Source organism: Dryobates pubescens, chromosome 26, assembly GCF_014839835.1.
Source record: "Dryobates pubescens isolate bDryPub1 chromosome 26, bDryPub1.pri, whole genome shotgun sequence".
Lineage (NCBI taxonomy): Eukaryota > Metazoa > Chordata > Aves > Piciformes > Picidae > Dryobates > Dryobates pubescens.
The window spans coordinates 10,461,459-10,480,734 of record NC_071637.1 but is presented as its reverse complement, the minus strand read 5'-3'; the positions used below and the strand labels follow the sequence as shown (position 1 = coordinate 10,480,734).

Here is a 19,276-nt window from a genome sequence, read left to right as displayed (position 1 = left end):
GGTCATCTTTCTTTGCTTTCCAGAGCACCATTCCTCTCTCCAAAATGCCTCATTTCATCAAGAAAAGTAATGGATTATTTTATCTTCATGAATTTAGAACTCTTTCCTTAGCACTATTTTACATATGCCATCCTGTTTTTCCTAGCATAAGAAATGGAAATATTTTCAGCTGGGGAGCTGTGAAATCAGAAGGTGATTACTTTTTGTTAGTGAAGTATTTCCTACCAGTGCCTCTGATAAAATGTAAAGGCAGGGTGGAGTTTTTCTTTTGGTGACGACAGCTGGTGTTACATCAGGCCCCAAATGAGACAGAATGGGTTAAAATAACATTTTGGTGGCTTCACTAAAAATTGTATTACAGTGAGTCTTTAGCCTTCTTAGGTGGGAACGAAGCCTCCTAAATAGGATGCAACCCAGTGTTGTGCAGAGATGGAAGGAAACACTTGGGTGGCAGCTGCAAACTGCCTGAGCTGCTGACAGCAGCTCTTGCCCCAGTCATCATGCAGTGCCACAGCAGGAAGGAAGGAGGGTCCTGGCCTCACCTGGGGAGAAGGCAGGGAGCAGGTGGGCTGAGGAGGGGCTCCCAATGAGGGGGATGGTGGGCAGGGCAGGGTGTTTCTGCCTCTTTTGGGTGGAATGTTGTTTAAGGTAGATTATTGATGCTTAGCAAACAGGATGGAGCCTTGGAAGGAAAATACTTCTGCTGTTCCAAAGAAGGGCTTGTCCCCCAAAGATATTATTCATGGTATCTTGTACACTTTAAATTGTACTTGAGATGTAGCTGTACTGACTTTCAAAAGCAAACAAGCCCATAGCTAAAACTGGTAAGCGTCCGTGTTCCTGCCTGCCACTGTTGTCATGACAGAGATCCTGTTCTACATGTCAGGGAGAAAAATCGAGTTTCTGATACCAAATAGTTAAAAAAAATAAACTTAAATTAAGAGGTTAGCCACCAGAAAGTGGAAACCATGTCTGGAATTGTTAGAAATAAGGCTCACTTGAAAATAAATATAGAATTACTCACCATGGTAACTATTGCCCTATTGCGTTAGTGCATATCGATTTAACATTAATCCAAAGACTAATGCTGTGAAATATTTGGTCTCTTTCATGGACAACTGTTTAGTTAACAAAGCTTTGGGGAGCTGGGGAGCTTTTTGGATTGTTTTTCCTTAGATCTCCTCAACCTCTTTTGGAAGCAAATGATATGACACTTCAGGTTCCTCATGTCTCACACAGTTCTTTCTTTCCAATTACATTCTATGAATCCACCCCCCCCAGTGCTGCACTACAGCAATGTGGGGTCGCTCGGAGCTGTAGCTAATGCTGAAGTGTTGCAGTGGAGAGCAAAGCGAAAGATTTAAATGTGACTGCACAGGCAAACGCCCAACTTCTGGCCTGGCACTGAGTGACACTATAGTCCCAAACTAGCCAGAGCAGACTGATGTCTCCATGTCATTCAGTTTATCCAAGGACCACAGGTATTAATGAAGCTCCTGCATGTCCCTTTCCATGGCAGAAGAGCGTGAGGGCCAGTGAGCAGCCCCAGATTACTCTGAAATGTTGTGGCCAAACCAGGAAGTAAAGGGAGATCTTGTAGTGCCAGACACATCCTGCAGCCATCACAGCTGTCTCCAGGGAGAACATAAAAAGAAACTGAAAAAAACCTTATCAGTGACAGGAGCCAAAATCAACAAAAGTGTATTCTGGAAGTGCTCCACCAGCCAAGCCATAGTCAGTGCTGGTACCGAAGCAGCTCTGACAAATGGGCTGGAGGGTGGACAGTGTTATTACAAAGAACAGGATGAAGCATTTATGTTAGCTGATGTACTTTTAATTTTTACAAGCCCATCTGGGATGACTTTAATTATTTGTTCTTAATCATGGTGGAAAAATGCTGATTGTTCTTAAAGCCACGTGAGTCGTTCGGATGAAACTGGGACGGTGGTAAACAGTGCATTTTTAAACCGGCATCAACTTGCAAACAGTTATTTTTCTTTCTTTCTTTTTTTTAAAGGAAGGTCAGAAAGATGTGTGAACTTGCAGCAGCCTGCATCTGAAACTGGAGCCTTTATCCACCAAAGCTTTGCCAACTTGTAAAAACTCCCCCTGGAAGAAGCTGGCTGATTCATGGGATGAGGACAGAAGATCTTCCCCCCCCAACAGAGCCAGCTCTTCCACAGCTCAGCTGTGACCCAGGCACTGGGTCCTCTCAGCTGGGGCTTGCCCAGACATCAGGGCTGGTTAGTGCTCTTGCAAGACTCATCAGTGTTCATGCCCAGCATATCTTGCCTGTGCTGCCCTATCTGCTGTTGCTTGGCCTGGAGGTGATGCTGTGCTTGGTTGTGATAGGCAAAGCTGTGCTTATGGCAGCTGAGGACTCTAGAACCTGCCAGGCAAGGAACTGACCTCCCACAGAAGAATATTACTTAGAGCTACGCTTACTTGCTTATGACCATGTAAGGATGTACCGTGTCTGCATCTTAAAATACAAGAACTGTGAATCAAACACAAACTATGGCCACATCCACACAGCCCAGGAACTTGGAGGGCTTGGCAGCAGTGGCAGGGCTGTTGCTGGTGGGTATCTCAAACAACATGACGCATGTATTTATGGCCGTGCTATGTACTTTAAGCGCAAAATACTGTTAGTTGCAGGCTAGTAGGCTCCACTTAGCTTACAGCCACCTCTCTGGACAGTCAAAGCCAAGGCCCAATGGAAAACGATCTCTAATATTTATCTACCAAGTGTTTTAACAAGGAAAAAAAGTCTATTTCCAACTAAATAATAATAAAGGTTGGTTGACTGATAAAGCTATTTAAACTGCCATTTATCTTCAGAATTCTGACCATGTGTGTGCCTTGCTTTAACTTTTGAGCTGTCCTTTCTTGGGCTCCTGTGTTCCTGTCATGGGTTAACACTGTTTCACATTTTCATGAGCATTTCTAGACATTTGCCTGGCACAAAAAACACTGAGACTCCAGAACCAACCTGAAGGAACTCGCCCAAAGGCTGGTAAAGGTTACTTTTCCTGCCTTACTGATGAGGCTTGGAAGAAAACTTAAAACTAGCATTGGGAATGCTTCATTTTGGCTTCTAGTGTAGCCTTTCTTCAGGCCATTGTCCCTCCTGTCCCAGGCCTGCACACTAACCCCCCCACCCCAATGCTACCTCCGTCACTCACATGATAATTCATGTCTGCTTAGCACAGGGAAACACAAACTTCTCAAAGCTCATTTCTATCCAAGCTGCAAGATCCTCTTCCGTGTTTCCTTTGGATTAGTAATTGTTGGGAGTTACCATCTGTCAAGTGGCACAGAGTAAAAGATTAAACAACCTGGTGATTCCTTCTTCCTTCTCGTCAGGCATTTTCACAGGACTGGATGGGGCTGCAGGAGTAAAGCCCAGGCATGTATTTAAGGTTAGGTTGTAAGCAGTCATGTAGAAATAAATGCCATTTTGTGGGGGAAATAAAGGTTAAACCCTATCGGTGTGTGCCGTCATGCCTGACCTGACGCTCAACGCTATCTGTCTGGTGTGATTTCTACAGCTTGCTGCAAGATGTGGGTCGGTTGCCTGTGCCCTTCCCATGTGATCTTCCTGGCCACATCTTGTGGGGAGCACAGCTGGAGACTCTTCACTTTCGAATCCTAAATAAGAGCTATAAGAATTATGGGAAAAGCCTCTTTCTGGCACACTGAGCACCCGGGGAAGAAGATGATTTTTACCTTTTTACCTGTCTGGAAGTGAAGGGCTTTCTGTGTCTCTGAACTCTGTGGACGCAAGCAGCATTGGTAGCATCACCTCTGGAGCTAATGGCAGATTTGCATCCAGTTCAGCCACGGCCAAATCGGCACTTACAGGTTTCCCCTCGCTACGTTTCTTTCTCAGTCTTTCCCATGTGGATTCGGGGGACTGTCTGTGCGAGGCAAGCCCAGAAGCGCTGCGGTAGCAGGGGCCGAGGAGGGTCTCAGCAGTAAGACGATTGTGGCTTGGAATGGCCTCTGCGGGCCCGGCTGCAGCGGAGTTTCCCGCAGTGTGCCCAAATCTTGGTGCTTTCGGCACCGACGTGCAGAATGACCGCGGGGTCCCGCGGCCGCTGCTGGGGGCTGGGTGCGGTGTCTGACACCCTTCCAGGCGACCCTCCGTTACCTGCCGTCTCTCCCCGCCGGTACCCGCGGCAAAGGCCGCTCCGTACGGCGACGGTCCCCGGGAGAAAGGGGGGCGGGGGGCGGGAGGGGGCAGCGGCCTGCGCGAGCCGGCGCGCAGCCCGCGCGGGGCAGCCCGGGGCGCGCGCTCCCGACGAGCCCCCGCCTTCGCCCCCCCTCGCTCCCGCTCCCGTTCCCGTTGGCGGCGGCGGCGCGGGGGAAAGGGCAGTCCCCGTCTGGCGCTGACGTCACGGAGCCCGCCCGCGGCTGGCGGCGGCGCGCGGCCGCGTCCCCGTGGCCGTGAATGAGCGCGGGGGGCGGGAGCGGGAGCGGGCGGGCCGCGCTCCCACCGCGCTCCCACCGCGCCGCGCCCCACAAAAGTGCGGGGCTGCCGCGGCCTGAACCAGCCCAGCCGCGTCCCGGGACGGACGGGGGGGTGGGGGCACGAAGCAGCCGCCGAGCCGAGCCGCTGCGGGGGGCGCTGCGCCGTGCCGGGCCGTGCCGGGCCGTGGTTTTATTTCCAATTTTTGATCGCAGCTGCATTTCCCTCCGCCCGCCCCCCCTCGCCCCCCCACCCCCCTCCCTGCGCCGAGGAGGAGCCCCGGCTTTATGTGGTGCTGCCCGGAGAGCTCTCGGCGGCGGCCGTGAAGTTCTTTGTGTCGCCGTCGCCTTTTTTTTTTTTTTTTAATTGTTTTTTTTTTTTTTTTTTAAATGTATAACTTAATGGGTCTGAACAGCACGGCCGCAGCTATTCAGCCCAATGTGTCCTGCACATGCAACTGCAAAAGGTCTTTGTTCCAGAGCATGGAGATCAGTAAGTACTTGTCCTGGTGCTGCCGCGGGGCCGGCCCCGACTTCCCCGGGTGCGGGTGCGAGGGTGCGGGGGGGCGCACGGTGTCCTCGCCGCGGGCACGGAACTTTCCGAGGGGGCTCCCCGGCAGCGCCGGGACCCTTCGCCGCGATGCGTTTTCTCTCAGTGATTATTTAATTTTTGTTGCCTTCCGTGCGAGCTCTGAGCTCTTATCTGTTGCTGTTGGGGTGTCTAGTGCGGGTGTGACACGGCGTGACAGTGTGCGGGCCGGGGGCGGGCGAGACCCGGCGGGACGGGCCGGCAGAGCGACCCCGCACTCAGCCTCCCCGGGCTGCCTGCGGAGCCGGCTGCTCCCGCGTCTCCTCTCCGCGCCTCGCCCTCTCAGCAGCAGCGTGTGAAATCCCAGCCCTTCCTCATCTTGGCTCCATCACCACCCGCATCTCGCCCCTTCCCCCGCGGCTGAGCCCCGGCGATGCTCCCGCTGCTGCAGCCGCCTCTGCCCCCGCGTCTTTCCCTCTGGCGCGGGGGGTGATGCTGGGGATCCCGGCCCTCAGTTTCCTCCGAGGATCTCCGCTAGCCCCGGTGTGAATCACCTTCCTCTCGGTACTGCAAGGGGGTGAGCACTGCGTTCCGGAGCCCCGGGTAGGGCTTATATTTTGGAACCTGTTCCCCCCGCCTCCAGCCCCTGGGGGCTCTTCGTTAGGAAGGGGTATTTGCCTCTTAATATTTTTTCAACCCTGGCAGAGTAGCAGTGAGTACAGTGCCTGACCTAAATACCCACTACTTTTCTGTTTGCTCTTGCCTTCTTGGAAGTGAAGCCTATGGAGGGGAAGAAAGAATATTGCTGCTGAGGAAAGAGAAATGAGTTGGTTTCTCTGGCAATTTAAAGCAAATGGTATTTTCTGTAAAGAGAACGTTTTGGGTTGGCTGTCGGATTGTACCCCGCTTAACACCTGGTTCTGTGCCGTGAAGTCTAAACCCTGCACAGACTAATGCAAAATGGCCCAAAACGAAAACTTGGGAAAGAGTCTTGATTTTGCATACATTGCTGGCACTGTGACGGGGCAGAGTCGTGCTCGGTGCGTGCAGGGGAAAGTCAGCTGAGCTGTGTCTGTTCCTGCCTAGTGCAGGATTTGCCCCGTTACCTCCAGTGGGGCTGCAGAGCCGCATGTTAGAGCCAGCATCTGTCCCTTGGTATTTTGGGTGGCTTTTGTCCAGTGTCATCTGCCTTTGCCTTCTCCAGTTTCATCGTTGTTTAATTCAGGTGTCTTGAGTCCTGGGGAAGGTCTGTAGGCATTTGTATGCTGGGTACTAAAATGTGTTCATTCTGAATTTTAGCATAAACCATACCCTTTGTACTGTATGCACATTTAATCTTGATTTAATCTCATTCGTGTTCAGACAAAACTAAGCTGGATTTGCCTGATTTTATTAACACTACCGGTACTGAATAGGCCATTATTCTTTCCTGACTTTAACAGGCCAGGCTAGATGTGCATACCAATGGCAATGTATAAATAATGGAGATACAGTTCTTTTTTGTGTCAGCCAGTTGGGGAACATGAACTGTGTCCCACAGAACTGCAAGGATGAGAGACTTGACTTTGTCTGATCAAGGCTCATGGTTATGATAAAAGTTGTGAATTAAAACGTGTAATGTCTTTTGAAGAAAAAGCTTCTCTTCCAGTCTAACTCTTGGCGTGAGCTTTTGTTGGAACAGCTTGGGCTTTTAATTTAATTCTTTGACTTTTTAGAAATAGCACATTTTGTAATTTGTTTCTCCATTTTTTCCAGTGTACAAAAGGCTTGGTAGGAGGCAGGTGCCGGTTGTGGATGGGGGATGTGAGAGGCTGGGGACAGTGCAGTATGCTGGAAGACACCTTGCCTGGATGTGGATGGGTGTTGCAGGAGCCTCGTGCCTCATGTTTTACAGCTCCAGAAGTCCTTCCCCTGGCTTCTCCTACCCTGCGTCAGCCACTCAGCTCTGAGGGTCCTGACACTCAGACGCTGAATTCCATTTAGCTCCTGGCAGGCTTGGATTGAGCTCCCAGGATGCTTCTTGCCCATATTTCAGTTTCAAATAGGTTTCTTTATCACCAGTGTTACTTATTTATTTCCTGCCGATGGCAGGTGGCATTAACTCACCTCTGTGCTTCACCTCTGCGCTGCACAGGAGGGCTTTGGTTGCACTGCAGGGGCTGTTACCCGATCGCTTCCTCCACCTGGGTTCACTGGAAAGGACAGAGCTGAGCCTCCCTGAGACAAATTCATTATACAGCTTTTTCCCCCCCACTCCAATCTCTTGATTTTATTTGTCTAATACGACTTTGAGGGAACCTCAGAGCAGCTTCCACCAGATGCTATTTAATTTTCTAGCCAAAGGTTACCATGCAGGAATGCTCCAGGAAAGTGGCATAACTGTAAACTCTTTTAATTTAACCCTCTAATTAGGTTAACTGTACAACCGATCCCCAAAAATAGTTCTTTGCAGGCTTTATTCCGTGTAGCAGGCTGCAGCGCTGCGGTGGAGGGAGCAGCTGGTTTCTGTGTGTGGCGCTCCCAGATTAGGATTATAAAAGGGCTTTTTGGGGGCGGGGGAGCGGAGTCTCGTCCGCTGCCGGGGCTGTAGTGCCAATATGCCGGGTGGCTTTAAGCAGCCAGACGTCTGCGGCAGTGGTCTCTAATCGCTTCGGCTGGGTGAAGGAGGTCAGGGGTGATTGTCGTGGTGGAAGAGTCTGTAAATAACTAATTATTTGGCGCAGGGAACGAGGCGGTGTGCCTGCCTCCCTGCTGCCTTCCCCGCTCGCTCACTCGTCACGGGCAGCTCGGCTCCTGCTGACCGGGTCCGTGTGACCTGCCAGCTCCTGCCTGCTCTGGACAATGGCACAGAGGCCTCACACCTGTGCCAGGGCTGCTTCTCACCCTACGGGGACGTCTCCCAGAGGGTCTGAGTGCCAGGCTGTGAATCCTGCCTCCACAGGCACCCGGGCATCCCTGTGAGAGCATGTCCTCAGGCACGAGGTGTGAGGGCAGGTCTCTCTCTGGGCTGGGTGGCTCTTGTCAGAGGCTTCTCTCATGCAGTAATGTTAGCCAAAGCATTTGGGAGTTGAAGAGGTATTGTTACATCTCCCTGAGGAGGTGAAGCTGTTCCCCTGGCTTGGCAGCATTGCTGTGACACTGGTGCCAGAGCAGTGTGCCCAGGCAGCAGTGGACTGGAGCGAGCAAGCCATGAGAGCAGGTTTCTGTCCAGGCAAGGACTTCTAGGTTTTCACATTCTTTGGTTTAACACCAAACCAAATGCCGGTGGCTCAACCAGGGCTCATGTCTCCTTTCCACTTGAAACAGCTTTTTTAGCAAATGCATTTCTTTCCTGACACTGTGTCAACTTCTTTCCTGATACGGTGTCAGTGGCAAGAGTGGCTTCATAACCATGTACTTCTTTTTTCCACCTGCAGTTTTCCTATAGCAGGTAGGGACGCAGAGGGAAGCCAGAGCTGCTACCTGTGTTTCATCAAGCTAGAGAGTGTTTGCACAGAGTGTGTTCAGTTTGTGGTATCTCTGTTTGACTGCAGCCAGCTCAGGGGGTTCCCCATGTCTGGCTCTGGTCGTGTGTCTGCAAGAAGTGCTGCTTTTTGCTGAGATCAGCATCCCAAGGTACAGTCCAGGAGGATGAAGCATGGATGGCTTTTACTTAGGATGGCCTAAGAAATGTCTGTGTGTATCTGTGGATGTGTCCAGGGACCCTGACTGTCTGCTGTTCCAGGTCTGTGGTGGTCCCAGCTGTTTCCCACCTTTCATATGCAGCACAGAAGGGAGAATCTTAATTCCCTGAGCCTGGAGAGCACAGGGGTCTTAAAATTACAGTTTTATTTTGTGCCCTCAGGTGGTGATTATAATCTTAGTGTTTTATAATCATTGTTGAATGGGACAATGAAAAGACATAGAGAAGGAAATAGAGGGAAAATAGTCAAACTTTGTGCTTTTTTTCCTCTAGGTGAACACCTGGATTGTGTTGTGCTGTGCTGCACAGTGGGACTGGCACACACGGCACCAGAGGTGATCCTATGTAATTGGAGGTGTTCATATGTAATGCAGAATGGAAACAACATGGCTAATTCTTCCTTTTTACTCAGTGTCAGGGTATATTCAGAGAAGAGTGTTTGACATAGTTTGTCCTGTTACCTTCTGCCATGAAGGCATCCTCAACCCCCTGAATGAGACCTTGGTTTGCCTTTGTTTTATGTATGTTTTCAAATTCTAGGTGTGACAGTATTGGTGCTGAAGGAGAGTGTGGTAAACAGCAACCATATTCCTTTCCTTAAGGCCAGGAGTTCTCAAAGTAGGGTCTGGGATCACCTCTAAATTTTCACAATACTGAGTTAGCTGCTTCCTTTGCAGATGGAGAGAAGAGCACCTACAAATGTATGTTCTTACTTTCATTTGCTGTTGCTCACCAAATATACTAACGTTTTTCTATTTCCCAGGCTGAGAGTTGGTGGCTAGCTAAATCCAGTTTTAGAATGAATTTGTGAACCCAAATTATAAATGGATAGACATGAGGAAACCCTTCCAAGGGAAGTCCCAAAGTAGTGGTGTCGCTAATAAGACATTAATTACAATCTAGCTGCTTTCCTGAGTAACTCATTGCGCAGTCATGTCTGTTGGTCTTGTGTCAGAATTAGCTGAAAAAGGTCATTTATTTGAAATGGTAAAAACTCACTACCAGTTAGCTTCCTGGAAGGAGATCCTACATGTGGTGTATGGTTTGTCTTACCAGATCCCTCAGGTTAGTTCCCTGATATATGGTGCATCTGTTGTTGGCATGTCTCATCAAAGTAATAAAGCCTGGCTGGAATGCTCATGAGGAGAGAGGTACAAGGGCCACTTTGCTGCAATTAAGTGGAAACTTGGTTCACACCATGAGCACACTCCCAGACATCCATAAAGCACAGGAATCATTAACATTGATGGGGATGTTTTATGCAGTGTTCTTCCTGTCTGTGTGGCTGAATTGCTGGATGATTATTTTACAGTTATTTTGGGTGGCAGAAGGTAGGTCACTTGGGCAGATCCCAGGTGAGGAAACACCTCAGAGACCTGTCGTGGCTGTGAGCAGCATGGCTGAGTCTGGCCCCGGAGAGAACAGGGAGGATTTCGGTACAAGGCCTCTTTCTGTGAGAGCAACATCCGACCCATCCATCTTTTGGACCTGATTATGTGGGCAGCTTCCTTGGTGCTCTGGATGTAGTCATGGTCTTGGAGCTCTTTAAAGAGCAGTGCACAAGCAGAGGATGTAGTGGAATGGTGTGAAAGCAGCACTGGCATTTGCACAGGAACAGCTACCTGAGCTGTTGGCAATTTGATGCCTGCAAGATGGGAACACATCTGCACCTCAGTGAGCTGATGAGTTTTCAATACCTGAACAAGTAGCAGGGCACTGTCGATGTGTGCATACAGGCAACACGTTTGTGACAGTTAACAGAATCAGTAAAACAAGAAAGTAGCGGAAAATGAAGTGGTTAATGAAGTTGTTAGTAACCGGAGGAGTTGTGAAGTTTGGGCTTTTTGTTTGTGGTTTGGGGTTTTTATTGTTATTATTATTTATTTTTAATTTTTTTTTTAAAGCAGATACATTTCAGCTGCAGGAGTTTATCATCCAAATCAGAGGATTTGGGGAGCTATTGGGAGTAAAGAGAGCTTTGATGATTTGGCAAGGAATACAGCTTCTAAGGCAGCACTTTGATCTGCATTTTAAATGCTTCTTTGTAATGACAGTTTCACAATTTCTTTCCTCATTTTAAGTCAGTTTTGCTGAGGTATGTTTTGAGAGAAAATAGTAACAGCACACATTATTCTTGCTGGCTTCAGTGCCAGCTAGAACTTGTAGTTCATCCCAGATCTTTTGGCTACTATGGTAAATTTATGATTACACCAAAAAGGAAATTAGTAGAGATGTTAAATATTATCAAAGCTTTGCAAATCTTTTGAAATATCTCCAGTGTGAAACCTAAACTTGCATCAGCATTTCTGCTGTGGTATGTTGCACAGTATTTATCTAAGCATCCACCTCATATTACGAGTTCCAGCTTTAGGGTTTTTTTTCTGTTGGTGGGTTTTTTTGGTCTTCTAAAGAACACATGCATCCTTTTAGTCTAAAGATCTTGATTCTAATGACTCAAGCTTTCTAAAAGCAACCTGGTGTTGTTTCAGTGGTGCTATTGGGAGTATTTTCTTCCCCTTCTATCTACAGAACATCCTCAGATAAACTCTCATTGGCTGGAGGAGGTGATTGTCACCTATGTGAAACAAGAGAGCTTGTTGCATGAATGTATGTAGTATGGCTAGAGTAGGAAAGAGGGTAGGAACTCGGAATGTTTATTAAGGTTTTCATTTAAATCTTGTGTAGCATCTTTCCTCCTTATAGCCTGTTTGGGGTAGCATTTATACCTTCCTCAGAAAACGTGCAGCCTGAAGGGTGAGGACTAGTAAGCAAGTTTTCCCAAACGGATTGAGAGCTATGTACTAGCTCTTCTGCTGCTGTTTTTGGCCTTGCCTGAGCCATGACTCTAAGCTCTACCAAGCTGTCAGCTCTCTGCTTGTGGACCAAGTTCTGGTGGCATGTAGAAGAGGGCACACATTTAATTTACAAGCCAAATTAGCTTATGAAGTTGTATCTTCAGTTACATGTAAAAGGTAGCATCCCTGGAAGGCCATAAACAAATAGCATCGTGTATACATTTATTAAACTTACATCCTTTTCCAAACTGTCAGTGACTTTGTTCAGTTGGACGTTCTCCCTGGCATTCTCTGGTGCAGGATGCTGATCTGGAGCATGTAAGGCTGTGTGGCTGTCGCACTCGGAGATGCTACAAGCAGTGAGTGCGCTGGTGTGTATTCCAGGGTCGCACTGGCACCAATTTCACCACCACCTTCAGATACAATTTTTCACTACATATAGCAAGGTAGCATCACTAAGGTTGTAATCAGTATCTCATTTGTCTCCAAGTAGTCACACTTCCAGTTTCTCATTGATGGAAGACCAGGTTTATGCTCCATCTGGAAGAGGGTGTGTTTTGTCTGTGTGCTGTATGTTAGTGTTATCACAGGCTGTGGTGTTGCGTAGAGATACCTTGCACATCATTTGAAACTTGCCTCATGAGTTGTCAGTGTTGGTGGATGTCCACAGTGCTTTCAAGGGGTTCACACATTTGTCTTTGGTGTATTCAGTTTTGCACAGATCTTTAATAAAATGCCTGAGACTGGCTAATTTTTTTGCTTGCAGTATCCATTCAGAAGTGTACATTTCGAAAGGCGAGTGCTTTCCCACGTGGCAGTTCTCTGATTGTTCATGAGACCCTGCTTGTGCCCGCAGTGCTGAGGAGTTGTGCCTGTGATGGTTTGCTGGCCTGAGGTTTGTGCACTTTAGCACAGGTGCAGAAGGATTGCCCACATCTGCGAGCTTGGCCCAAGCAACCCAGCAAAGCAGAATTGAGCCTTGGAGAATGAAAGCTGGTTAACCCCCAGGCTTGGAATGTACCAAGATTGAAGAGATACTTGTGCAAAAATCAATGCTACTTTTCAAGAATATAGGCAGCACACAGTTTGGGGATTTTTTTTTTTCCCATCTCTTCATTCTGGCCAATATTCAAAGTAGCTGGTTTGTTACTCTAAACCCTTACAAATGATTGTCAGTAATAATTCTGTAAAACTATGAATCAACTCTGCATGACTTTGTGCAAATAGACTGAGTAATTTCTTTGTTCTTTTCTTCTTACTTTGTAATTGGAGTCTGTGAGAGCCCAAAGGTTTGGTCTTGTGGAAAGCATGATTCATTTATTGGTGTCTGTGCTGACTAGTTATCTTTCAGTAATTCCAGAGTGCTGCTACAAGCCAAGAGTGATTCATACATGGCTAAGTGCACAAACAAATGGGGTCATGGCCATCTGCAGAAACTTTTCTAATCTATTTATGGTATCGGAGAAAGAAGTGGGTGTATTAAGGATGATGGAATAGGTGTCAGTTACATTAGTGAATATAACTGGTTAAATAACACTAACCATTACTCAAACCCACATCTGCTCATTGCCAAAGATCACGACGGTGTGTCCCATTTAAGTGTTAACTTAGGGCTGATAGGAGAGATGTATTGAGTGTCTATCTTGCCTCCTAAGGAGCTCACCATTGTAACCACTATGGTAGACTCTTTTACCTTCCATGGGATTTAGCTGTTCACTTGCACTATGATTATTTGTAGCAGCAAAGTTTGGCTCTTTGCTGTTGCTGACCTCAGTCATTTTATGTTTCATATGCAGAATTTGGCCTAATGCTTAATTAACTTGCCATTGATGATCAGAGGTAGGGTTTCTCATTTGCACACCAGACAGAATGGTTGGGTAACATCTTAGTAGAAGCAGTGGTGACCAGGTGAGTCAGTTTTCCTTCCAAGTGCATCTTGAACGCTTTAAAATCTCAGACAGGAGATGACTTGCATCTTACGAGGTAGTCTTCCTCTACTTCTATCCCATTTCACTACTTGTAGGAATAAATTTTCCCCTATGTTACTCTGATAACACACCAGCCCTGGCTGTAGCCATGTCAGTTAACTTTGTCCAGATTTTAGTCTTTAGCTTTGGGGGAGGCAGTTTGCTCCTGCCGTGCTGGCAAGTGGTGGAGGCAGGCCCCAGGTCTGGTGCTTAGGTGCCCGAGTAGATTGTGGGAAGGAGGAAGTTTGAGACTAGCAACAGAAAATAACAGGGGCAAGAAGTGCCCCTGAGGTGTATGGATGAGGACTCCCTCCAGGCCACTTACTGCCAGTGCCTGTCTGCATGTCAGTCTTGCATGCTGCAGCTGGTTTTGCACCTGAGATAATGTATATAGAATACATAGAATAAACCAGGTTGGAAGAGACCTTCAAGATCACCGCGTCCAACCCATCAACCAATCAAACACCACCCAAACAACTAACCCACGGCACCAAGCACCCCATCAAGTCTCCTCCTGAAATCCAGTAGGATTTTGTACTTGCAGAGCAGACAGTGGTCTCACAGTGCTTCGGAAACATCCCATGTCCACAGTATAGATGAGTGATACTGTGGAGGTGAGCTGGAGGCACAACGGGACCAGTGCCATGAGGTTTGGAAGTGGCTGTGACCCTGTCTCCCTGAGCCCTGGGCACTCCTGTGGTCACTGCTTGGGTGTGTTTGATTTCAAAGGACTTGACTGGAGCACAGGGCTCATGGACTCAGATTTCTGTAAATTGAATGTAAGCATCAGTGCTGGGCAAAAGTGTGGAAGAATTTGGTAACGTTGTCCTTTTACTGATGTTTGGAACACTGTGACCATTTGTGCTGCACCCTTGCTGCATGTGCTCTTGTGAAGGGAGATGAGGCCCTGGCTGACACACCACGTATGCTGTGGAGGGGGAAGTGACCCAGACTTTTGCCCAAAGGACTGATGAACCTCTCCTGATGTCTGAACAGCTTTCTTCTTCTGCCCTTGCTTTATTTAAGTCAACAGATTGTGTAAGCCACATGCTAGATTTACCTGCAGGGCAAGTGGGAAGGAAGCAGTGCCATTTGGATGCATTCCCAAAAGACGTCTAACCACTGAGTGTTAAGATTAACATTTCCAAGCCCGAGTCTCTAAACTGTCCTCCTGAATCTGCTCTCTGCCTCCTCTATCCATGTGCCATGCACCCATGGCTTCAGCTGCTGAGGAATCCCAGGGAAGCTTGAAAAAACTAAAGGTCCCCCCTAAAGTGAAGTTGTGCTGCACCCTCCCATGCTGTTTCCTTCAGTGCTGAAGGCACAGGCTGGCTGTTGGAGTCACAGGCATGAAACTCAGAGCATGGCAGCTTAAATGACCTAGAGCTGGGCTTGTTCTTGGTGCATGCTCTAACCTCAGAACCAGGCTGGATTTCCATGTGCTCTTTAGAAGAATCAGTCCACCAAGGTCTGGTTCCTCAAGAGTCAGAGAACATCAGTGTCCTCTGGCCTGACGTGGGCTGCAAAGGCATCACCAAAGGCAGATGTCTTGGCTACTTTACTGCTCCTGGAGGAGCAGGGTTTGCTCTTTCCATGCTTTTTTTCATTCTTTCCACCATTATTCCATCTTATCAAGGGTGGTTTCTCATCTTCAGTAACTTAGAGGACCATATGCAGGTTAGTCTCATTAGCACTGAGCTCTGGAAGTACCTTTGCCTGTCAGGTGCTGCCTTTAGGACAGTTAAGGAGCACCATGATTTATGGACACTTGCTTCACACCATTCAGAGTGAAAATTATCTTAAATTGCAATAACTTCCCATATAATGAACACAAATATCACTTTTACTTGTTACACTTAAATTACTGCAAAGGGACCTTGCTTGAACTGTCTCCCTGTCCAGCATGTGCAGATGCACACACGAGGTGTGTAGCACTTAATGCTGCTGATCACTGGTGTGTAACACAAAGGAATGTTTTCTGTTTCTCTGGTGTGACTTTTTTGTGGCACTGTATACAAATGGCCCTTTTTCAGCTGTTGCTGTGGTGCAGGTGATGGTTGTCTGTCTGACTGTGTGCCAGAGGTGGGCTCAAGAACAGGGAGAAGGAGCAGAGGTCTGAGCAAGGCACGGAGCAAACTATCGGGTTACAAACATATTCTGTCTTGCTGATAGCTTTTAATCCTCATCAGCCTCATGGGTTTTCTTGATAAATACTTCTCAACATCCACTGACTTGCCATCCAGGCCTGAATTGTAAGGAACAATAAATGTAATGGACAGCCTCAACTTAATAGATTCACTATGAGCTTTTTATTAGTGCAGCTCTTTTTTTTTTCTTCTTCTTTTTGAGAGGGGAAAAATGAAGAAAACAGCAAAAAGATGACTGCATTTAATTAAGTTCAGAAAGTAGCTGTTTCAAATGCGAGGGAAGCATGCCTGAGTGGGCTCAGTTCAGCTAATGTGGTTATGCAGGGAGGGAGGGGTCCATCCTGCTGTGCCACCAGCAGAGTTCTGGCTGGTCTTGAGGGGGTTAACAGCTGCATGCTGATGCTCAGTTATTTCTCTTTTGACCTGACCGTGGGGTTTTGCTGCTCTTCAGACCACAAGTGCACTCCAGTCACAGCAGGCTCATGGGCCTGGAGATGCTTTTCATCCTCTCCCTTCCGTGTGCTCGGGAAGGGATCATGCTGTATCTTGCAGCCATGTGTCTTCCTTGGTTACGCATCTAGGGATTTGCAGACCCACGTTAAGCATCTATTAAATTAAGCAAAATAGCCTTTAGAAAGCTACATTTCAAGTGGAAGAATTGCTTTATGTAACATAGGGATATGTGAAGGGACCTAAATACAAGCTTAAATTGGCTGTTACGAAAATAGGTATAATTGGGTTTTTGCACAGTGATTTTACAGCTTCTGAGTTTAATGTCCTGATGAAATCCTGCATCCAGTCCATGTGCAGCTAAGGAGATGGGGAGGTTGAGGAGCCAGAGCAATAAGACTTGTTCTAGGAACAGCCTTGCCCTAATTTGCAATGTTGGACATAGCTGTCATTTGCTGAGGCTCTGCTTTTGAAAGGCAGGTGGGCTGCAGGTTCCTCTCCCCCATGTTCTCCCTTTGGTCTCTCCCTGCAGCACACGTTGTCAGGGATGGGCAGAGGAAGGGGCAGCTCTTACTACAGTTGTAACTACTTGCGGATGAAAAATGCAGAACTCTTACAGCTGTGCTCTCCTAACTGTGCACATGCCAAGAGCTGCAGCTTTGTTTTCCAGCCTGATCGATGCAGTTAGTTTAAGTCGTTGGGTAATTTAGTAGCTGGAGGCACTTCTGTGGGTTTGGCATGAGAGTGACTGCTTTGCTTCCCAGCCTGGGAAGGCTGGAGGGGCTTCCAAGGCTTCCCCGGTCGAGGCTGGGGCCAGGTGATGCTGTAGGCTGTCACCCAGCCCTTCTGGGACTGGGACCCTGAGGAAGTGGAGTGTATCACATTTGACCTTGCATCCTCATATTAATCCAGATAGTCTTTCCTGATTCTATATTTAGAGCCTTTCCATTCTTCAGTCTGGAGAGACAGACTCTCTTGGGTAAAGATTGACCCATCCTCCTTTGCAAAGCTGCTTCCCCAAGTAGAAAGCGAGGCTCCTCTACATCTTGTTGGCAGGAATTGAAACATTTTTTATTTGGTGTGTCTTCAGCCAGTTAGGACTTGGAGCTGGTTTTCTTACTAAATGTTTTGCAAGAATGTAAAAACTCTGTTGGTTTCCTAAGAGTGTCTTAACCAACACATGGGATGAAAGCCTGGCACTGTGAAGCAGGGCAGAAAAAGCTGAGATAGGATTTGCTGTTTCTTTGAAACTATCCTTTTTTATTGTCCAAACAGCATTTCAAAGAAAATCTCTGCTCTCTTCTCCATCTTCTTCCACATTCTAATTCTATATAATCACTTTTCTTTCTCAAAAAGAATAGGGCGTGATTTTATTTTATTTTTTTCTCAGAAGCAAGGGATAAATTCCAGATGTTGCTGGGATACACTTTTTTGCCTCTGTTTAATGTTTAGTGGCTTTCAGAAAATAGGCTGTGAGAGTTGGGGCTGATGGTTTTTATTCCAGGAAGAACCATCTACAACAGACCCCATCTGCCCATGGGGGAGAGTATCTTGGGTGTGACTGGTGCAGTTAGGAGGTTTCCTGTCTGTCCTTCCTTGCAGAAAGGCAGTGAGGGCTGAGGCTGGCCTGAGTGCTTCTTTGGGGTCTTTGTCCTTGGTCCTTTGAGATATTCACCTTCCCCTTCTTACCTCACTGCTGAGTGAGAAACACTGTACGGGGGTCCAGTCCCCTGCCCGTGTGGAATGGGAACAGGCACTTCTGCTCTAAACTGACCATGTGGGGTTTGGGGGGGGGAGTAGCTCTGATCTGCAGGCGTTGCTGGCTGAGGGCTGCCACATCCCATGTAGGGCATCCAGTTTAGCTGGACTCTGCTGGCCATGATGCTGGCAAGACAAGCCTTCTCGGTGCTGGTGTTGCAGCCTGGCAAAGAGCATCTATGTGCCCTGCACCACAGTGTGAGGCCAGATCCAGGAGCTGGGCTCTGGGGATGGGCAGTCCTCATCTCTCCTTCCACAGCAAAGACTTGGCTTTGCAGTGCATGCTGTGCTTCCACCTGCTTTTGGAGCCTTCTTGCAAACTAAACCAAAAATCATTTTCCAGCATGTGTTGCGTACAGGCGTCATGAGACAAATGTGACAGCTCCATTCCCTGTTTCATGTTTTCACCTGTTTAGACTAAGTACATCTTTGTTTTCTTGGCAGCCTATTTGGTTGCACAAACAGTGTAAGACAAAACCACTAGCAGGTGTTGGTCCAGCCAGTATAATTACTGGTTCCTTGCTGCCACTGCTGGTAGGCAGACAGCGTGAGCCACCCTTCACATGGAGTCGTCTGGCAGGACTGAGGCTGCAGAAGGGCTCCGGGCACTGATCCACAGGGAATATGCACCGGCTGTTCAGCCACTCCTGTATCCTACTGCCGATTGCATGTAAAAAAAGTTATGTATATGTGGAGGAAGGGAGGAGAGCTGAGTGTGGCTCTGGTCAAGCTTAAAGCAAATTCTCAGTTTGCATTTGTAAAGTTGGCAAAATGAACGGCTAAGCGGAAAGGCCAAGTGTGAGCACGTGAGAGCCAGCGGAGAAGCTGCGTCCTACAATCCCACCTGACTCCAGAGGGTTCAGGCTCACTTCTCCCACATATTGCAGGCCACTGCCAAAACATCTTGGGTGACACATCCTGTGCTGGAGCAATGTGCCCGTGTATGCACAGGGTGTCACATCTGGGCTGTGTGCAGTGCCCAACACTGGCAGGGCACTGCCTGTGCTGTGGAGCAGGGCTTGGGGGAAAGCTGCTGCTTTCTACCCTTCTGGAAATTTAAACTGAGAACAACTGATCCTGAGATGAACAGCTGCAGGCATGAGGGCTCTCTGTCTCAACCTCTGACTTTCCTTTGGACTCCCACATTTTTAAGGCCTCCTGAGCCTTTTTTGCCTCCAGATTTCCTCAGGTTCTACTTTCCCTCTGGCCTCCCATGGCTTTTCGGCTTCCACTTTTTGCCAGGCTGTGTCTTTCTCTGTGTCAGCCTCATACCCCTGTTGCGGCCTCCACTCTTTTTTTCAGCCTTCTACCCTTTTCGGGGCTCTGTGCAGTATGCTGGATGCAGAGAAGCAAGGAGGAGGTCACAGTCTGCTGCCACACTGATGCTGGCTCAGCAGAATTCCTTTCTTCCCATCACAGTCCCTGCTGGTGTCACTTCCAGCAGGACACTTGGTGGGACATGCGTAGGGAGGCACTCA

The 19,276-nt window shown here is 48.0% G+C and overlaps 1 protein-coding gene across 3 annotated transcripts in view; it reads left to right on the top strand.

The window, feature by feature from the left end:
• Positions 1–4,850: 4,850 nt before the first annotated feature.
• The window catches only part of PMEPA1 (prostate transmembrane protein, androgen induced 1), a 47,574-nt gene continuing 33,148 nt past the window's right edge, over positions 4,851–19,276 (top strand). For all 3 annotated transcript variants that reach the window (XM_054173482.1, XM_054173481.1, XM_054173480.1), the window contains exon 1: positions 4,851–4,963. In XM_054173482.1, coding sequence (XP_054029457.1) covers positions 4,861–4,963 — 103 coding nt within the window. In that variant the 5' untranslated portion in view covers positions 4,851–4,860. The remainder of the gene's footprint in view (positions 4,964–19,276) is intronic.